Source organism: Salmo salar, chromosome ssa16 (genome assembly GCF_905237065.1).
Source record: "Salmo salar chromosome ssa16, Ssal_v3.1, whole genome shotgun sequence".
In the NCBI taxonomy this organism is placed as follows: Eukaryota; Metazoa; Chordata; class Actinopteri; order Salmoniformes; family Salmonidae; genus Salmo; species Salmo salar.
The window spans coordinates 38,260,827-38,282,137 of NC_059457.1; the positions used below are offsets into that span (position 1 = coordinate 38,260,827).

Consider the following 21,311-nt stretch of genomic DNA (forward strand, 5'->3'; position numbering starts at 1 on the left):
TTTACTCCTAATGTGTGTTACTGATTGAACCGGCAATGAGGGCAGCCCCCCTCTCCCTTCCCTTTTCCTCTCTCCCGCTCCTTCCTGTGCCTTTCTCACCGGTCATGTGAAGTCCCTCCAGCGGTTAGTTAATGGGGGTTCTAATATGGGTGTGAAGCTCATACTGTGGGCTGACTGGGCTCCCGCCCCCCTCCTTGGGAGAGAGGGACACTGACGCAGTCGTGACTAACTGGCTCCTACTGTCATAGACCTGCCTGTTTACCCAACCAACCAACCCTCCCCAATCCAACAGGATGGAAATATGCCCACCTTTCCCTGCTCTCCTTTGTCTCTGGCTGGGGCTGCTGGCGAGATAAGTGCCTTCTATAAGTGACCCTGAGAACTGTGAATACAGAATTTAGTATTGTTTTGACATTCAATTTCACAATCCATTTGTACACTTTCATTGTCTCATCTTCGGTCCATTCAGGAAGATCAATTTATTCTCAAGGACAAATTGTATTTTTCCAGAGTTGTCTTGGATTGACGATATTTTGTGTGTCTAGCTAGTTTGATGGATTAGTGACTAGTCAGTCAACCACATAGTGATCAGTAATGTAGACAGGATTCAAGGTCATTTGTGTTGAATTAATACAGCTCCTTTGGTGATGAAGATATAGCACTTTCGTTTTGATACCTTGCTAGGTAACCAGTATGAAACAATTGCCACCTTGTCTCTTTTCCTTGACTCTGCTTACGTATATGGTGATGGAATATTGTGTATGTGGAATGCAGGAGATGTTGGACAGTGTTGATGAGAAAAGGTTTCCAGTTTTTCAAGCTCATGGGTATGTTTATCTTTAATCTCAATTCAATAATTGTAGATATGTGTCTTGAAGATATCTGACCAAACACCGAAGTTAATACAGATACAGTTGAAGTCAGAAGTTTACATACACTTAGGTTGGAGTTATTAAAACTAGTTTTTCAACCACTCCACACATTTTTATTAACAAGTCGACAAGTCGGTTAGGACATCTACACAAGTAATTTTTCCAACAATTGTTTACAGACAGATTATTTCACTTATAATTCACTGTATCACAATTCCAGTAGGTCAGAAGTTTACATATGCTAAATTGACTGTGCCTTTAAACAGCTTTGAAAATTCCAGAAAATAATGTCATGGCTTTAGAAGCTTCTGATAGGCTAATTGACATAATTTGAGTCAATTGGAGGCGTACCTGTGGATGTATTTCAAGGCCTACCTTCAAACTCAGTGCCTCTTTACTGACATCATGGGAAAATCAAAAGAAATCAGCCAAGACCTCAGAAAAAAATTCTAGACAAGTCCTTGGGAGCAATTTCCAAATGCCTGGAAGTACCACGTTAATCTGTACAAGGAATAGCACGCAAGTATAAACACCATGTGACTACGCAGCCATCATACCGCTCAGGAAGGAGACACGGTCTGTCTCCTAGAGATGAACGTACTTTGGTGCGAAAAGTGCAAATCAATCCCAGAACAACAGCAAAGGACCTTGTGAAGATGCTGGAGGAAACGGGTACAAAAGTATCTATATCCACAGTAAAACGAGTCCTATATCGACATAACCTGAAAGATCGCTCAGCAAAGAAGAAGCCACTTCTCCAAAACCGCCATAAAAAAGCCAGACTACGGTTTGCAACTGCACATGGGGACAAAGATTGTTCTTTTTGGATAAATGTCCTCTGGTCTGATGAAACAAAAATATAACTTTTTGGTCATAATGACCATCGTTGTGTTTGGAGGCAAAAGGGGGAGGCTTGCAAGCCGAGGAATACCGTCCCAACCATGAAGCGTGGGGGTGCTTTTCTGCAGGAAGGGACTGGTGCACTTCACAAAATAGATGGCATCATGAGGAGGATAAATTATGTGGATATATTGAAGCAACATCTCAAGACATCAATCAGGAAGTTAAAGCTTGGTCGCAAATGGGTCTTCCAAATGGACAATGACCCCAAGCATACTTCCAAAGTTGTGGCAAAATGGCTTAAGGACTACAAAGTCAAGGTATTGGAGTGGCCATCACAAAGCCCTGACCTCAATCCTATAGAAAATTTGTGGGCAGAACTGAAAAAGTTTGTGCGAGCAAGGAGGCCTACAAACCTGACTCAGTTACACCAGCTCGGTCAGCCGGAATGGGCCAAAATTCACCCAACTTATTGTGGGAAGCTTGTGGAAGGCTACCCAAAACGTTTGACCCAAGTTAAACAATTTAAAGGCAATGCTTCTAAATACTAATTGAGTGTATGTAAACTTCTGACCCACTGGAAATATGATGAAAGAAATAAAAGCTGAAATAAATAATTATCTCTACTATTATTCTGACATTTCACGTTCTTAAAATAAAGTGGTGATCCTAACTGACCTAAAACGGGATTTTTACTAAGATTAAATGTCAGGAATTGTGAAAACTGTGTTTAAATGTATTTGGCTAAGGTGTATGTGAACTTCCGACTTGAACTGTATACATTTCTCTTTTGACCCAGGTACTTTTGTCAGCTGCTAGATGGCATGGGATATTTGCACAGCCAGGGAATAGTTCACAAAGATATTAAACCAGGGAATCTACTGCTGACGACGGACGGTGCACTAAAAATCTCTGACCTGGGTGTAGCGGAGGTAATTATATTCTCTAATAGTTGATGTCAACTTTATTGCATTTCAATTTGGGCATAGTTCAACATCAGTGGGCTACATTTGCAAACTCCAAAACAAGAGACTTGCCCAAGAAAAGCTCTGAGCCCTTCTGATGATGTCTGTGTCCCCCTGGTGTTCTCCCTCCCAGGCGCTGCACCCGTTTGCGGAGGACGACACATGTTGTACGAGCCAGGGCTCTCCGGCCTTCCAGCCCCCAGAGATTGCCAATGGCCTGGACACCTTCTCGGGTTTCAAAGTGGACATCTGGTCTGCTGGTGTCACACTGTGAGTGGCCACTCGCAGATTAATGGTTTCAGATGGCATATTTATTTCATGCCAGATTTATTTTTTTTGGAATGTATTGGATTTTTCCTTTCAGATATAACATAACGACCAGCCTGTACCCTTTTGAAGGGGATAACATATATAAGCTGTTTGAGAACATTGGGAAGGGACACTACAGTGTTCCAGAGGAGTGTGGCCCTCTGCTCTCTGGCCTGCTAAGAGGTAAGAGTCTAGACTGACTAACACTGGCACTCCCGATATTCTATTTCATGGTATTAAACCTTATTAGAGATGAAAGCATTAGTTGCAGTAGTATGAGTATTACAAGAAGGGTATGACCACAGAATTATAGATTTTCCTCTTTATTGGACTTAATTCGTCCACTCAGATGTACTTTATTGTAAGTAGTGGTGATTCAATCTTGGAGGTTTTTCTTTAGGGGCTGTAGATGGCACTGTGGTAATTTTACATCAGCACAACAATTATCATTTTGATGTTTCATGAATATGCAGTTGATAGAAAATATTTTATTTTGTATTTTTCTTCCAGGAATGCTTGAGTATGACCCTGAGAAGAGGTTCTCAATACAACACATTAGACAACACAAGTAAGTCATCATACTCCCTTTGTCTTTGAAGCAGAATATGTGCTGAAGAGAGTGCTAGAAGTACAAATTGAACAGGAGATGAATTGGGGAAAACAGCAGTCCGATGATGAGCGATGTCCAGTCTATTTATTTTCAACACACGTTGATGAATGTAATATGCATCTCTTCTGTGATAGATTTGTTGTCATTTGCATCTGAGCTCCGCTGAATGCCAAATTGTCTCATTTTGATAATGGTGGGTAACAGGGGACTGGAGGAGAAAAAAGAAAATGCATCTCCTCGCTCTATCATTTGCAGCTCTTATGTGAGGTCCATTGTGTTGGAACAGGCTTTTATGATCATTTAGCGCATATCTGTTTGTTTTCTGTCTCTTTTATCTGCATGTGTGTGTGCACTTGACCAAGCCCTCAGCTCAGTGTGGAGGCGGACTCCTGTCCAGTGGTAAATAGGAGCTACAGAAGGTCAACAACCTTCCCCTCTCTGAATCTCAGTCACGACTTGCTGCTGCTTACAGATTCACATATTCATCTCTTTTCATGATGTTAACCTTACTTTTCTTTGGCCTTGCCCAAGGAATGCACTTTCTAGTCTGGAACACCAAGTAGACAATAGTTTGGCAAATTTCATTAGGCTATACTGTGATGTTGTGGGGACAAATGGGGAATGACGTGGTGTTAATTTACACACCAAAAGGAAATATTCACATTTGCTAGTTAGCACAAACGCTGTAGTTTGTTACAACCAATTCATCTTCCAACCTTTTGTACGCCTCTATCTAACATCAGAGAACTCATGTGGTAGTATTTTTTGGGATGTGAGGGCTTCTGATGAGCTGTAGTTAAAGGCCCAGTGCAGTAAAAACACGATTTCCTGTCTTAAAAAAAGATATATATTACCAGTCAAAAGTTTGGATACACCTACTCATTCCAGGTTTTTTCTTTATTTTTACTATTTTCGACATTGTAGAATATTAGTGAAGACATCAAACCTATGAAATAACATATATGGAATCATGTAGTAACCAAAAAAGTGTTAAACAAATCAAAATATATTTGAGATTCTTCAAAGTAGCCACCCTTTGCCTTGATGACCGCTTTGCACACCCTTGGCATTCTCTCAACCAGATTCATGAGGTAGTCACCTGGAATGCATTTCAATTAACAGGTGTGCCTTGTTAAGTTAATTTGTGGAATTTCTTTCCTTTGTAATGCGTTTGAGCCAATTAGTTGTGTTGGTAGGGGTGGTATACAGAAGATAGCCCTATTTGGTAAAAGACCAAGTCTATATTATGGCAAGAACAGCTCAAATAAGCAAAGAGAAACGACACTCCATCATTACTTTAAGACATGAAGGTCAATCAATCTGGAAAATTTCAAGAACTCTGAAAGTTTCTTCAAGTGCAGTCGCAAAAACCATCAAGAGCTATGATGAAACTGGCTCTCATGAGGACTGCCACAGGAAAGGAAGACCAATACTTACCTCTGCTGCAGAGGATAAGTTCATTAAAGTTAACTGCACCTCAGATTGCAACCCAAATAAATGCTTCACAGAGTTCAAGTAACAGACACATCTCAACATCAACTGTTCTGCGTGAATCGGGCCTTCATGGTCGGATTGCTGCAAAGAAACCACTACTAAAGGACACCAATAAGAAGAAGAGACTTGCTTGGACCAAGAAACACGAGCAATGGACATTAGACCGGTGGAAATCTGTCCTTTGATCTGTTGAGTCCAAATTTGAGATTTTTGGTTGCAACCGCCATGTCTTTGTGAGACGCAGAGTAGGTGAACGGAGCTCCGCATGTGTGGTTCCCACCGTGAAGCATGGAGGAGGTGTAATGGTGTGGGGTGCTTTGCTGGTGACACGGTCAGTGATTTATTTAGAATTCAAGGCACACATAACAAGCATGGATACCACAGCATTCTGCAGCTATACACCATCCCATCTGGTTTGCACTTAGTGGGACTATCATTTGTTTTTCAACAGGACAATGACCCAAAACACACCTCCGGGCTGTGTAAGGGCTATTTGACGAAGGAGAGTGATGGAGTGCTGCATCAGATGGCCTGGCCTCCACAATCACCCGACCTCAACCCAATTGAGATGGTTTGGGATGAGTTGGACCGCAGAGTGAAGGAAAAGCAGCCAGCAAGTGCTCAGCATATGTGGGAACTCCTTCGAGATTGTTAGAAACGCATTCCAGGTGACGCTGGTTGAGAGAATGCCAAGAGTGTGCAAAGTGGCTAATTTGAAGAATCTCAAATATAAAATGAATTTTGATTTGTTGAATACTTTTTTTGGGTTACTACATGATTCCATGTGTTATTTCATAGTTTTGATGTCTTCACTATCATTCTACAATGTAGAAAAAAGTACAAATAAGACGTGTGTGTGTGTGTGTTATAAATACTTTTTTCACACTATGAGATTGCTATAGTACTATGATATTGTAAAAGTTATGATAATGCCTTTTTAGGGTAAGAGCTGTTTGAAAAGACCACCTGAAACTTCAGCCTGTTTTGGTAGGATGGAGTTTTGGCTTTCCCTGGTGAGATCACCATGTGATAAATTAGTTAATTGACCAATAAGAACGATAATTCCAAACCTCTCTGCCAATAACAGCTCATTTTCAGTTTTCCTCTCCCCACTCAGACCACTCCAAGGCAGTTGTAGCAGAATTCTTGCTTGAGAAATTGCCCTTTGCTAAGAAGCTATTTAGTTTCTTTTTGACCATTTGAATGAAAACAATCACACTGAGGTACTTAATTGTTACCCATAAAGGATTTTGAGAACTGCTGCATTGGACCTTTTAAAAAGGCATCAGTCAGACTGGCTGGGCTGAGAAATTTTTCCTATTTATCGCTGCCTCTCTCTCTCCTAACTTTCCAGTCTTTTTTTTACAGCCCTTAAAGACTCTTGACTACACGAGCTGTTGCTTTGGCGAATGTCGGCTGCAGTTACCATGGCAACAAATGACTGAAGCATATCTGTGTGCTGGTGTGATGTTAGACCACTGAAAGAGAACAGAGAGGGAGGGGCCGTGGGCGTCTCGAAACTGCTTTAAAATCATATTTCATTTTGGCTCACTGTATTGGGTGCTAAATGGAATGAGAGAAAATGATGAAAACTGGCAGATTCTTGTAGAGTGTAGACATGCACACACACACACACACACACACACACACACACACTTGTAATGAACTACACTAGCGTTCAAAAGTATGGGGTCACTTAGAAATGTCCTTGTTTTTTTAAATATTTTTTTTGTCCATTAAAATAACATCATTGATCAGAAATACAGTGTAGACATTAATGTTGTAAATGACTATTGTAGCTGGAAACTACATTTTCTTTTTTTTATATAGAATATCTATATAGGTGTACAGAGGCCCATTATCAGCAACCTTCACTCCTGTGTTCCAATGGCACGTTGTGTTAGATTATCCAAGTTTATAATTTTAAAAGGCTAATTGATCATTAGAAAACCCTTTTGCAATTATGTTAGCACAGCTAAAAACTGTTGTGTGTCACGTTGGCATGAAGGATCGGGAGACAGAAGCAGGAATGCGTAATCGTTTTTTTTTTATTACACCCAAAATTACAGCGTGGTGTGTAAAGGCACAGGAACGAAGACCAAACAAACACGTTCACAAAATACAGGGTTGAAACCCAAACAAATGAGCGAGGAGTACCTCGAATAAATAACACATGCACACGATGATTAACACACGGGGTGAGACCCGTAATCATCTGCGCAATCCACAAGGGCACGAAAGCCCAAAACGCACAGCACAGGTACTCACACGCACCAATGGACATTGTAACAATAATCGACAGCACCATGGTGAACAAAGGGCACATATATATATATGCCCTTTTTACACACACAAATACAATCAGTGGAAATAGGGGCCAGGTGTGCGCAATGAAAGTTCCAGAGGGATCCATGACATTGTGCTGATTTTAAAGAAGCAATACAACTGGCCTTCTTTAGACTAGTTGAGTATCTGGCGCATCAGCATTTGTGTATTCGATTACAGGCTCAAAATGGCCAGAAACAAATAACTTTCTTCTGAAACCTATCAGTCTATTCTTGTTCTAAGAACAGAAGGCTATTCCATGCGAGAAATTGCCAAGGAAGTGAAGATCTGGTACAATGCTGTATACTACTCCCTTCACAGAACAGCGCAAACTGGCTGTAACCAGAATAGAAAGAGTGGGAGGCCCCGGTGCACAACTGAACAAGAGGACAAGTACATTAGAGTGTCTAGTTTGAGAAACAGATGCCTCACAAGTCCTCAATTGGCAGCTTCAATAAATAGTACCTACAAAACACCAGTCTCAACGTCAACAATGAAGAGGCGACTCCGGGATGCTGGCCTTCTAGGCAGAGTTCCTCTATCCAGTGTCTGTGTTCTTTTGCCCATCTTAATCTTTTATTTTTATTGGCCAGTCTGAGATATGGCTTTTCCTTTGCAACTCTGCCAAGAAGGCCAGCATCCCGGAGTCGCCTCTTCACTGTTTTCCAATGATCAGTTAGCTAATCCAAGTTTATCATTTTAAAAGGCTAACACAACATGCCATTGGAACACAGGAGTGATGGTTGCTGATAATGGGCCTCTGTACTCCTATTTTTATTTTATTTCACCTTTATTTAACCAGGTAGGCCAGTTGGGAACAAGTTCTCATTTACAACTGTGACCAGGCCAAGATAAAGCAAAGCAGTGCGACACAAACAACACAGCGTTTCACATGGGATAAACAAACATACAGTCAATAACACAATAGAAAAATCTATATACAGTGTGTGCAAATGTAGTAAGATTAGGGAGGTAAGGCAATAAATAGGCCATAGTGGCAAAATTATTTACAATTTAGCAATTAAACACTGGAGTGATAGATGTGCAGAAGAGGAATGTGCAAGTAGAGATACTGGGGTGCAAAGGAGCAAAAAAATAACATGGGGATGAGGTAGTTGGGTGGGCTATTTACAGATGGACTGTGTCCAGGTGCAATGATCGGTAAGCTGCTCTGACAGCTGATGCTTAAAGTTAGTGAGGGAGATATAAGTCTCCAGCTTTGATTTTTGCAATTCGTTCCAGTCATTAGCAGCAGAGAACTGGAAGGAAAGGCGGCCAAAGGAGGAGTTGGCTTTGGTTATGACCAGTGAAATATACCTGCTGGAGTGCGTGCTACGGGTGGGTGCTGCTATGGTGACCAGTGAGCTGAGATAAGGCGGGGCTTTACCTAGCAAAGACTTATAGATGACCTGGAGCCAGTGGGTTTGGCGACGAATATGAAGCGAGGGCCAGCCAACGAGAGCATACAGGTCGCAGTGGTGGGTAGTATGTGGGGCTTTGGTGACAAAACGGATGGCACTGTGATCGATACATACAATTTGCTGAGAAGAGTGTTGGAGGCTATTTTGTAAATGACATCGCCGAAGTCAAGGATCGGTAGGATAGTCAGTTTTACGAGGGTATGTTTGGCAGCATGAGTGAAGGATTTTTTGTTGCAAAATAGGAAGCCAATTTTAGATTGAATTTTGGATTGGAGATGCTTAATAGGAGTTTGGAAGGAGAGTTTACAGTCTGACCAGACACCTAGGTATTTGTAGTTGTCCACCTATTTTAAGTCAGAACCGTCCAGAGTAGTGATGCTAGATGGGCAGGCAGGTGCGGGCAGCGATCGGTTGAAGAGCATGCATTTAGTTTTACTTGCATTTAAGAGCAGTTGGAGGCCACAGAAGGAGTGTTGTATGGCATGAAAGTTTGTTTGGAGGTTTGTTAACACAGTGTCCAAAGAAGGGCCAGAAGTATACAGAATGGTGTCGTCTGCATAGAGGTGGATCAGAGAATCACCAGCAGCAAGAGCGACATCATAGAGGAAAGAGTCGGCCCGAGAATTGAACCCTGTGGCACCCCCATAGAGACTCCCAGAGGTCCGTACAACAGGCCCTCCGATTTCACATACTGAACTCTGTCTGAGAAGTAGTTGGTGAACCAGGCGAGGCAGTCATTAGAGAAACCAAGGCCATTGAGTCTGCCGATAAGAATGCTGTGATTGACAGTCGAAAGCCTTGGCCAGGTCGATGAAGACAGCTGCACAGTATTGTCTTTTATCGATGTCGGTTATGATATCGTTTAGGACCTTGAGCCTGGCTGAGCTGCATCCATGACCAGCTCGGAAACCAGATTGCATAGCGGAGAAGGTACGGTGGGATTCGAAATCTTCGGTGATCTGTTTGTTAACTTGGCTTTTGAAGACTTTAGAAAGGCAGGGTAGGATAGATATAGGTCTGTAACAGTTTGGGTCTAGAGTGCGTCACCCTTTGAAGAGGGGGATCACCGCGGCAGCTTTCCAATCTTTAGGGATTTCAGATAATACGAAAGAGAGGTTGAACAGGCTAGTAATAGGGGTTGTAACAATTGCGGCGGATAATTTTAGAAAGAGAGGGTCCAGATTGTCTAGCCCGGCTGATTTTGTACGGGTCCAGGTTTTGCAGCTTTTTCAGAACATCAGCTATCTGGATTTGGGTGAAGGAGAAATGGGGGGGGGGCTTGGGCAAGTTGCTGTGGGGAGTGCAGAGCTGTTTACCGGGGTAGGGCTCGCTAGGTGGAAAGCATGGCCAGCCGTAGAACAACGCTTATTGAAATTCTCGATTGTCGTAGATTTATCGGTGGGGACAGTATTTCCTAGCTTCAGTGCAGTGCGCAGCTGGGAGAAGGTGCTCTTATTCTCCATGGACTTTACAGTGTCCCAGAACTTTTTGGAGTTTGTGCTTCAGGATGCAATTTCTGTTTGAAAAAGCTAGCCTTTGCTTTCCTAACTGCCTGTGTATGTTGGTTCCTAACTTCCCTGAAAAGTTGCATATTGCGGGGGCTATTCGATGCTAATGCAGTACGCCACAGGATGTTTTTTTGCTGGTCGAGGGCAGTCAAGTCTGGAGTTAACCAAGGGCTATATCTGTTCTTAGTTCTACATTTTTTGAATGGGGCATGCTTATTTAAGATGGTGAGGAAAGCACTTTTAAAGAATAACCAGGCATCCTCTACTGACGGAATGAGATCAATATCCTTCCAGGATACCTGGGCCAGGTCGATTAGAAAGACCTGCTCACTGAAGTGTTTTAGGGAGCGTTTGTATGTGATGAGGGGTGGTCATTTGACCGCGGACCCATTACGGACGTAGCCAATGAGGCAGTGATCGCTGAGATCCTGGTTGAAGATAGCAGAGGTGTATTTAGAGGGCAGGTTGGTCAGGATTATATCTATGAGGGAGCCCATGTTTACGGATTTAGGGTTGTACCTGGTAGGTTCCTTGATAATTTGTGTGAGATTGAGGGCATCTATCTTAGATTGTAGAACGACCGGTGTGTTAAGCATGTCCCAGTTTAGGTCACCTAACAGTACAAACTCTGAAGATAAATGGGGGGCAATTCATTAACATATGGTGTCCAGGGTACAGCTGGGTACTGAGGGGGTCTATAATAAGCGGCAACAGTGAGAGACTTGTTTCTGGAAAGGTGGATTTTTAAAAGTAGAAGCTCGAACTGTTTGGGCACAGACCTGGATAGCGTGACAGAACTCTGCAGGCTAACTCCACCCCCTTTGGCAGTTCTATCTTGGCGGAAAATGTTGTAGTTGGCGATGGAAACTTCTGAATTTTTGGTGGCCTTCCTAAACCAGGATTCAGACACGGCTAGGACATCAGGGTTGGCGGAGTGTGCTAAAGCAGTGAATAAAACAAACTTATGGAGGAGGCTTCTGATGTTAACATGCATGAAACCAAGGCTTTTACAGTTACAGAAGTCAACAGATGATAGCGCCTTGGGAATAGGAGTGGAACTGGGGGCTACAGGGCCTGAGTTAACCTCTACATCACCAGAGGAGGAGTAGGATAAGGGTACGGCTAAAGGCTATAAGAACTGGTCGTCTAGTGCATTGGGGACATAGAATAAAAGGAGCCGATTTCTGGGCGTGGTAGAATAGATTCACGGCATAATGTCCAGCAATGGTATGGTAGGATGTGAGTACAGTGGAGGTAAACCTAGGCATTGAGTGACGAGAAAGGTTTCATCTCTGTAGGCACCAGTTAAGTCAGGTGAGGTCTCCGCATGTGTGTAGGTTGGGATAAAAGAGCGATCTAAGGCATTTTGAGCGGGACTGAGGCCTCTGCAGTGAAATAAAACAATAAGAACTAGCCAAGACAGCGTTAGACAAGGCATATTGACATTAGAGTTAGGCATAAAGCCATCACAAGTGTTGATCAGGAGAACTAAGACAACAATGGGTGAAAGGCGATGAATGGGCAGAGCGGGTCAGTTAGGTACATACAGGACCTGAGTTTGAGGCTGGGGCCGACAGGTAAACAAAATGAGGTACCGTGTTATTGAAACAGTCCAGGGGGCATCAGCTGTGTAGCCGAGTGATCATAGGGTCAAAAGAGGAGCAGTAGGTGAGTCAGGGTGCCGTTCGGTAGTCACTAATACGCTAGGCGAGCAGGGGACACTGCGTTCAGAAAAGCTAGCGGGCCGGGGCTAGTAGATGGTTCTTCGGCGACATCGTAACAGAATAGCCTGTTGCGACCACATCGAGCAATCACATCAGCAGTTCAGTCGTGATGGATCGGCGGGGCTCCGTGTCGACAATAAAGGGTACAGGCCAATTGGCAAAGGAGGTATTATAGCCCTAGAAATAGCTGGTATATGGACCTAGCTCAAGGCTAGCTGGTGCTTGCTTCGGGACAGAGGCGTTAGCTAACAGTAACAGCTAGCTAGCTGCGATGATCCGGTGTAATGATCCTGAGCAGCAGGAATCCGGTGATGTTGTAGAGAGAAGCAGTCCAATATGCTCTGGGTTGATATCGCGCTGTGCAGTCTAGCAGGTGTTATCCGAGCTAAGGCTGGCGGGTGACCGAGAAAAAGGTGAAGACCGCTAGCCATTGCTAACAACAACTAGTAGCTAGTTAGCTGGCTAGCTCCTGATGTTAATTCCAGTTATAAGGAATAAAAATAGCAGATCTGTACCACATTGGGTGAGGCGGGTTGCAGGAAAGTATATTTAGTTCGTAGATCGAAAGTGAGATTAAGATGTATACGAAGAAGACCGGATATTTACACCAGATAAGACACAGTATAAGACGAAGACAAACACACATGTCCTACTGCTATGCCATCTTGGAGTTGAGTGTTTATATGCAGATATTCCATAAAAAATCTGCTGTTTCCAGCTACAATAGTCATTTACAATATTAACACTGTATTTCTGATCAATTTGATGTCATTTTAATGGACAATTTTATTTTGCTTTTCTTTGAAAAACAGGGACATTTCTAAGTGACCCCAAACTTTTGAATGGTAGTGTATGTTGAAGAGTTATAGCCTAGTTATAGAAACATTTGTAGTTACTTTTTACATTGGAAGTTTCTCATGGTTTAGATATGTCTAATATATGCTTTATGAATAATCAGTTATTGAAATAGGTTATTCATGTTTTTTTAACATGGTAGCAAATATGACTCATCTGACCTCAAACTGTAGCCCTGTATCCCTTTCTTTTATTTCCAAAACACTTAAGCGTGCTGTCTCTGATAAACTCTTGTTATCTCTCTCAGAACGATCTTCTTTACCCTAACCAGGACAGGTCTTCTGTGTCACGGAGGCTCTGCACTGCCAAAGCTGACTCTCGCTCCTCTGTTCTCATCCTCCTAGATCTATCCGCTGCCTTCGGCACCGTGAACCATCAGATCCTCCTCTCCACTCTCTCAGGGCTGGGTGTCTCAGGCTCTGCACACTCTTGGATTGCAGCTTACCTGGCAGGTCGCTCCTACCAGGTGACGTGGCGAGGATCTGTATCTGCACTACGTACTCTCACTACTGGTGTCCCCCAGGGCTCTGTTCTAGGCCCTCCCCTCTTCTCTCTATACACCAAGTCAGATGGCTGCGTCATATCCTCACATGGTCTCTCCTATCATTGCTATGCGGATGACACTCAACTACTTTCCTCCTTCCACCTGACACCCAGGTGGCGACACGCATCTCTGCATGCCTGGCAGATACCTCAGCTTGGATGTCAGGCCATCTCCTCAAGCTCAACCTGCTCTTCCTCCCGGGGAAGGCCTGCCCGCTCAAAGACCTCTCCATCACGGTTGATAACTCCACAGTGTCGCCCTCCCAGAGTGCAAAGAACCTTGGCGTGACCCTGGACAACACCCTGTCATTCTCTGCAAACATCAAAGCATGCTCTACAACATCCGTAGAGTACGACCCAACCTCACACAGGAAGCGGCGAAGGTTCTAATCCAGGCACTTGTCATCTCCCTTCTAGACTACTGCAACTCGCTGTTGGCTGGGCTCACCGCTTGTGCCATCAAACCACTGCAACTTATCCAGAACGCTGCAGCCACTCTCTACCTTCAGGCTATGCTCAAACCCTACACCCCAACCCGAGCACTCTGTTCTGCCACCTCTGGTCTCTTGGCCATCTCACTCCTACAGGAGGGTAGCTCCCGCTCAGCCCAGTCCAAGCTCTTCTCTGTCCTGGCACCCCAATGGTGGAACCACCTTCCCCCTAAAGCTATGACAGCAGAGTTCCTGCCCATCTTCCAAAAGCACCTGAAAACCCTACCTCTTCAAAGAGTATCTTAAATAATCCCCCCCCTTTTGAGGAAACGTGTACTTACTATGCCTGTGATATGTAATGGTCCCACTTAGCTATCTTAAGATGAATGCACTAACTGTAAGTTGCTCTGGATAAGAGCGTCTGCTAAATGACTAAAATGTAATGAGTTTAACTTGAACAAGTTTATTTCACTTGCAGGTATAGATTAGACACCATGATAGAATGTGGTGCGTCCTGTGTCACCTAACCTATTTTAGTGCATGTTAATACCAAAAGGTAATAACAATTAATAAATCAGAATCGAATCAATCTCTCCTTAACATGTGGTCCTTCCACGTGTGGTCATGCCAAAAGGCGAAAGGAAGGATAAGGAGGAGTATATAGAAGCTGGGGAAAAAAGAGCTGTATAAATATTTCACCTGGCAAAAGGGCAGATGGGTCTTTAAAATTCATTTCCAAGCTCTGCAAATATTAACATTAAGGGGAATTACAATGGGTAGAGTAGCCATGCTGAGTCAATGCAACTTTAATGTCCCGGCTCCTGAGGTGCACCCTATTCTTAAGGTGTAGCAGCTTCACTAGGCTGCATTATGGAGGCTTGATCACGTATTATCCCACACACACACACACACACACACACACACACACACACACAGGGCCGTGCGCACACACAAGGCCGTGCACAGACCGGGATCAAGTGCTCAAAACGAAAACAGGGCGCACTCAGCGCTTGAAAGAAAATTACTGTCATAATTCATACTGTATATCTAAATTCCTAACTTACCAACTGCCTCTGTAGCAAATAAAATTTGGCACGTAGGCCTATTTATTTCTGCAACAACACACATCACAAATTGTAAGCAAGCTAGTTACATTGCCTCCTAAAGACATGACTGACATTGGGGAAAGAGATTGGGCTATCAGCTGATTGTAGATTTTTGTTTTTGGGTGATTTATCTGCAATGCTCTTAAAATTCTTACATAACTTCTTATTATTAATAATCTTCTAACTCATGATATATCGCTGGCTGGCCGGCTAGTGGCTTGTGTGGATATTTTAGTGTATGGTGGTTAGCTTGAGTCTAGACTAGCTGTGTTGCTGCTGCCCTGACACACACGTGCAACTCCTGACTAAAGGAGGGATGAAGTTGGGTCGGAGGGTCGTTGATGCAGCTGCTCCTCTCTCTGCGGCGCATTTCAGCCAACCAGATCAAATATTGATGATGATGATTTAAATCAGGTGTTTTTAAATGCTACTCAAACGTTATGCTTCTTTGGCACTACTGTTTATATTGAAACTAGGTAGCTAGCTACACACACTCGACCAGTGACTGCATCTCAAGCCATGCGTTTTTGCATGTTTGGATACTAGGCGTGCGCAATGTCCGTACAGGGCAGACGATGTCACGACGACTTGTGGGTTCAAAAACCACAAATGACAAAAACTATCTACAGTACCTGTCAAAAGTTTGGACACACCTACTCATTCAATGGTTTTTCTTTATTTCTACTATTTTCTACATTAGAATAATAGTGAAGACATTAAACCTATGAAATGACACATGGAATCATGTAGTACCCAAAAATGTGTTAAACAAATCAAAATATATTTTATATCTGAGATTCTTCAAAGTAGCCTCCCTTTGCCTTGATGACAGCTTTGCACACTCTTGGCATTCTCTTAACCAGCTTCATGAGGTAGTCACCTGGAATGCATTTCAATTAACAGGTGTGCCTTGTTAAAAGTTCATTTGTGAAATGTATTTAGTTCTTAATGTGTTTGAGCCAATCGGTTGTGTTGTGACAAGGTAGCCCTATTTGATAAAAAACCAAGTCCATATTAGGGCAAGAAGAACTCAAATAAGCAAAGAGAAATGACAGTCCAATCAAACACACACACACCCACTTACTATTATACCCTACACACAGCTTCTTATCCTACAGACACATTTGACCGGCCATCTCTTAACTGCACACCACAATTATACGTATCAGTTGTTTTAAGTAACTGCTTATTCCATTGGTTAGCCTTCTTTATACACTGAACACAAATATAACGGAACATGTAAAGTGGTCCCATGTTTCATTAGCTAAAATTAAAAGATTCGAGAAATGTTCCATACATACAAAAATGTTTCTCTCAAATTTTGTACACAAATTTGTTTACATCCCTGTTAGTGAGCATTTCTCCTTTTCCAAGATAATCCATCCACCTGACAGGTATGGCATATCAAGAAGCTGATTAAACAGCATGATCATTATGCAGGTGCACCTTGTGCTGGGGACAATAAAAGGCCACTCTAAAATGTACAGTTTTGTCACACAACACAATGCCACAGATGTCTCAAGTTTTGAGGGAGCGTGCAATTGGCATGCTGACTTTTAAAATTATAAACTTGGATTAGCTAACACAACGTGCCATTGGAGCACAGGAGTGATGGTTGCTGAAAATGGGCCTTTGTACGCCTATGTAGGTATTCCATAAAAAATCTGCCATTTCCAGCTACAATAGTCATTTACAACATTAACAATGTCTACACTATATTTCTGATCAATTTGATGATATTTTAATGGACAAAGAATGTGCATTTCTTTCAAAAACAAGGACATTTCTAAGTGACCCCAAACTTGTGAACGGTAGTGTATATACAACATATACAGTTGAAGTCGGAAGTTTACATACACTTAGGTTGGAGTCATTAAAACTCATTTTTCAACCAGTCATCAAATTTCTTGTTAACAAACTATAGTTTTGGCAAGTCGGTTAGGACATCGTCTTTGTGCATGACACAAGTAATTTTTCCAACAATTGTTTACAGACAGATTATTTCACTTATAATTCACTATCACAATTCCAGTGGGTCAGAAGTTTACGTTCACTAAGTTGACTGTACCTTTAAATAGCTTGGAAAATTCCAGAAAATGATGTCATGGCTTTAGAAGCTTCTGATAGGCTAATTGACATCATTTGAGTCCATTGGAGGTGTACCTGTGGATGTATTTCAAGGCCTACCTTCAAATTCAGTGCCTCTTTGCTTAACATCATGGGAAAATCAAAAGAAATCAGCCATCGACCTCAGACAAGCAATTGTACACCTCCACAAGTCTGGTTCATCCTTGGGAGCAATTTCCAGACGCCTGAAGGTACCACGTTCATCTGTACCATCAATCGTACGCAAGTATAAACGCAATGGGACCACGCAGCCGTCATACCGCTCAGGAAGGAGACGCGTTCTGTCTCCTAGAGATGAACGTACTGGGGTGCGAAAAAGTGCAAATCAATCCCAGAACAACAGCAAAGGACCTTGTGAAGATGCTTGAGGAAACAGGTACAAAAGTATCTATATCCACAGTAAAACGAGTCCTATATCGACATAACCTGAAAGGCAGCATCATGTTGTGCTTTTCTGCAGGAGAGACTGGTGCTATAGATGGCATCATGAGGGAGGAAAATTATGTGGATATATTGAAGCAACATCTCAAGACATCAGTCAGGAAGTTTAAAGCTTAGTCGCAAATGGGTCTTCCAAATGGACAATGACCCCAAGCATACTTCCAAAGTTGTGGCAGAATGGCTTAAGGACAACACCGTCAAGGTATTGGAGTGGCCATCACAAAGCCCTGACCTCAATCCCATAGATAATTTGTGGGCAGAACTGAAAAAGTGTGTGTGAGCAAGGAGGCCTACAAACCTGACTCAGTTACACCAACTCTGTCAGGAAGAATGGGCCAAAATTCACCCAACTAATTGTGAGAAGCTTATGGAAGGCTACCTGAAACGTTTGACCCAAGTTAAACAATTTAAAGGCAATGCTACCAAATACTAGGTAAGTGTATGTAAACTTCTGTCTCACTGGGGAATGTGATTTAAAGGAATAAAAGTTGAAATAAGTCATTCTCTACTATTATTCTGACATTTCACATTCTTAAAATAAAGTGGTGATCCTCACTGATCTAAGACAAGGAATCTTTACTAGGATTAAATATCAGGAATTGTGAAAAACTGAGTTTTTATGTATTTGGCTAAGGTGTATGTAAACTTCCGACTTCAACTGTATAACCTTAAAACCAATCTTTGTGTGGTTTCAGTTGGGTGAGGAAGAAGCACCCTGCCATGGAGCCTCTGGTGCCAATGCCCCCCAGTGCTGACCGGAGGGACGCATGGCGTAGCATGACTGTACTGCCTTACCTGGAGAACCTGCACGGCTACACCGACCAGGACGACCAGGATGATGATGAACTCTTCTATGGCGCTGGAGACATCTATTCTCAGGGTTTCACTATGCCAGGTGAGATACAGAGATATGGAGGGAGAGAAGGATGGAGACATGACTTAATAGAGTGATGTTTATAAGGACTAGGACGATAATGACAAGCTGCTCTATGGAGAAAACCACATTTCCAACCAGGGTTTTGCTATGCAAGGTGAGAGACACGGGATAGAGGGAGGTGGAGAGATGTTGAGGTGGAGAGTGAGGGTTATTGGGAGAGAGAATTTGAGTGATAAATAACATTTTTTTGTCACATTCTTTACAAACAACAGGTGTAGACTAAAAGTGAAATGCTTACTTACTGTACGGGTCCTTTTCCAACAATGCAGAGTTAAAGATACATTTTAAATAGTGCCATCAGGAATAAATACACAGTGAATAACGGATAACAATAACGAGTAAAAATAATATGGCTCTATACAGGGATTACCAGTACCGAGTTTGATGTGCAGGGGTATGAGGTAATTGAGGTAGCTATGTACATTTACGGTATCAGTCAAAGTTTGGACACACCTACTCATTCAAGGGTTTTTCATTATTTTACTCTTTTCGACATTGTTGAGTAACAGTGAAAACATCAAAACTATGAAATAACACATGAAATGCCTAGTTAAATACAATTTAAAAGATCATGTAGTAACCAAAAAAGTGTTAAACAAATCAAAATAGTCTATTTGAGATTCTTCAAAGTAGCCACCCTTTGCCTTGATGACAGCTTTGCACACTCTTGGCATTCTCTCAACCAGCTTTACCTGGAATGCTTTTCCAACAGAGTTTCAAATCAAATTTTATTGGTCACATACACATGGTTAGCAGATGTTAATGCGAGTGTAGCGAAATGCTTGTGCTTCTGGTTCCGACAGTGCAGTAATAGCTAACAAGTAATCTAACAATTCCCCAACAACTACCTAATACACACATCTGAAAGGGGTGAATGAGAATATGTACATATAAATATATGGATGAGTGATGGCAAGGTGCAATATATGGTATAAAATACAGTATATACATATGATATGAGTATCGTAAATTCCGGACTATAAGCCGCAACTTTTTTCCCACGCTTTGAACCTCGCGGCTTAAACAATGACACGGCTAATATATGGATTTTTCCCGCTTTCATTTTTTACTTTCTCCAAAAAAACACATTCTGTGACGTGCTCAGTTTTTTGGCAGCATGAAGCTTTCATTAGACCAATGAAATTGCCGAACCGGTTAAGGTCAAACAGTGATGAGAGCGACAATGAAAACGATCCAATATCGGATGAAGCAATTCTGAGGCTATTCAACTCCGACACCGAAGGAGATGACTTCAGTGGTTTCAGTGCACAGGAGGAGGAAGATAGTGACCAATGACTTTCTTGGTAGGCTACTGTTTACTGCAAATTTTTTGTTACAAGCCGTGTTTAGTTAAAGCCTGTGTAAAGTTCATTTGTTTCAATGTACCGGTAGGCACCTGCGGCTTATAGACATGTGCGGCTTATTTATGTTCAAAATAATAATTTTGAAAAAATTCAGTGGGTGCGGCTTATATTCAGGTGCGCTCAATAGTCCGGAAATTACGGTAATGTAAGATATGTAAACATTATTAAAGTGGCATTATTTAAAGTTCCACACATATGCTGAACACTGTTGGCTGCTCTCCAACCATCTTAATTGGGTTGAGGTCGGGTGATTGTTGAGGCCATGTCATCTGATGCAGCACTCCATCACTCTCCTCCTTGGTCAAATAGCCCTTACATAGCCTGGAGGTGTGTTTTGGGTCATTGTCCTGTTGAAAAACAAATGAGAGTCCCACTAAGTGAAAACCAGATCATCCGTTCACCTACTCTGCGTCTCACAAAGACATGGCGGTTGGAACCAAAAATCAAAAATTTGGACTCATTAGACCAAATGACAGTTCTCCACTGGTCTAATGTCCATTGCTCGTGTTTCTTGGCCCAAGCAAGTCTCTTATTATTATTGGTGTCCTTTAGTAGTGGTTTCTTTGCAGCAATTCGACCATGAAGGCCTGATTCACGCAGTCTCTTCTGAACAGTTGATGTTGAGATGTGTTTGTTACTTGAACTCTAGCATTTATTTGGGCTGCAATTTCTCTGGGTCATCCTTTCCTGTGGCGGTCCTCAGGAGAGCCTGTTTCATTATAGCGCTTGATGGTTTTTGCAACTGCACTTGAAGAAACTTTTAAAGTTATAGAAATGTTCCAGATTGACTGACCTTCATGTCTTAAAGTAATGATGGACTGTCGTTTCTCTTTATTATTTGAGCTGTTCTTGCCATAATATGGACTTGGTATTTTACCAAATAGGGCTATCTTCTGTATACCACCCCTACCAACACAACTAATTGGCTCAAACGCATTACGAAGGAAAGAAATTTCACAAATTAACTTTTTAACAAGGCACACCTGTTAATTGAAATGCATTACAGGTGACTAACTCATGAATCTGGTTGAGAGAATGCCAAGCGTGTGCAAAGCTGTCATCAAGGCAAAGGGTGGCTACTTTGAAGAATTTCAAATATAAAATATATTTTGATTTGTTTAACACTTATTTGGTTATTACATGATTTCATATGTGTTATTTCATAGTTTTGATGTCTTCACTATTATTCTACAATGTAAAAATAAAGAAAATCCCTTGAATAAGTAGGTGTGTCCAAACTTGCGACTGGTACTGTAGGTAGGGGTAAAGTGACTAGGCAACAGGATAGATAATAGACAGTAGCAGCTGTGTGTCCAGTGTGTGTGTGCAAGAGTTAGTCCAAAAAGTGTCAATGCAGGTTGTCCGGGTAGCCATTTGATTAGCTATTTAGCAGTCTTGTTTAGCAGGTTTATGGCTTGGGGGTAGAAGCTTTTCAGGGT

At 42.3% G+C, this 21,311-nt stretch overlaps 1 protein-coding gene across 2 annotated transcripts in view; it reads left to right on the plus strand.

Moving 5' to 3' along the window:
* The window catches only part of LOC106573605 (serine/threonine-protein kinase STK11), a 41,972-nt gene that overhangs the window by 3,896 nt on the left and 16,765 nt on the right, over window positions 1–21,311 (plus strand). The window contains exons 4-9 of one of the 2 annotated variants that reach the window (XM_014148796.2): window positions 738–827; window positions 2,512–2,644; window positions 2,811–2,947; window positions 3,042–3,169; window positions 3,497–3,554; window positions 18,267–18,466. In XM_014148796.2, coding sequence (XP_014004271.1) covers window positions 738–827; window positions 2,512–2,644; window positions 2,811–2,947; window positions 3,042–3,169; window positions 3,497–3,554; window positions 18,267–18,466 — 746 coding nt within the window. The remainder of the gene's footprint in view (window positions 1–737; window positions 828–2,511; window positions 2,645–2,810; window positions 2,948–3,041; window positions 3,170–3,496; window positions 3,555–18,266; window positions 18,467–21,311) is intronic. The other variant, XM_014148797.2, reaches the window with a different exon arrangement.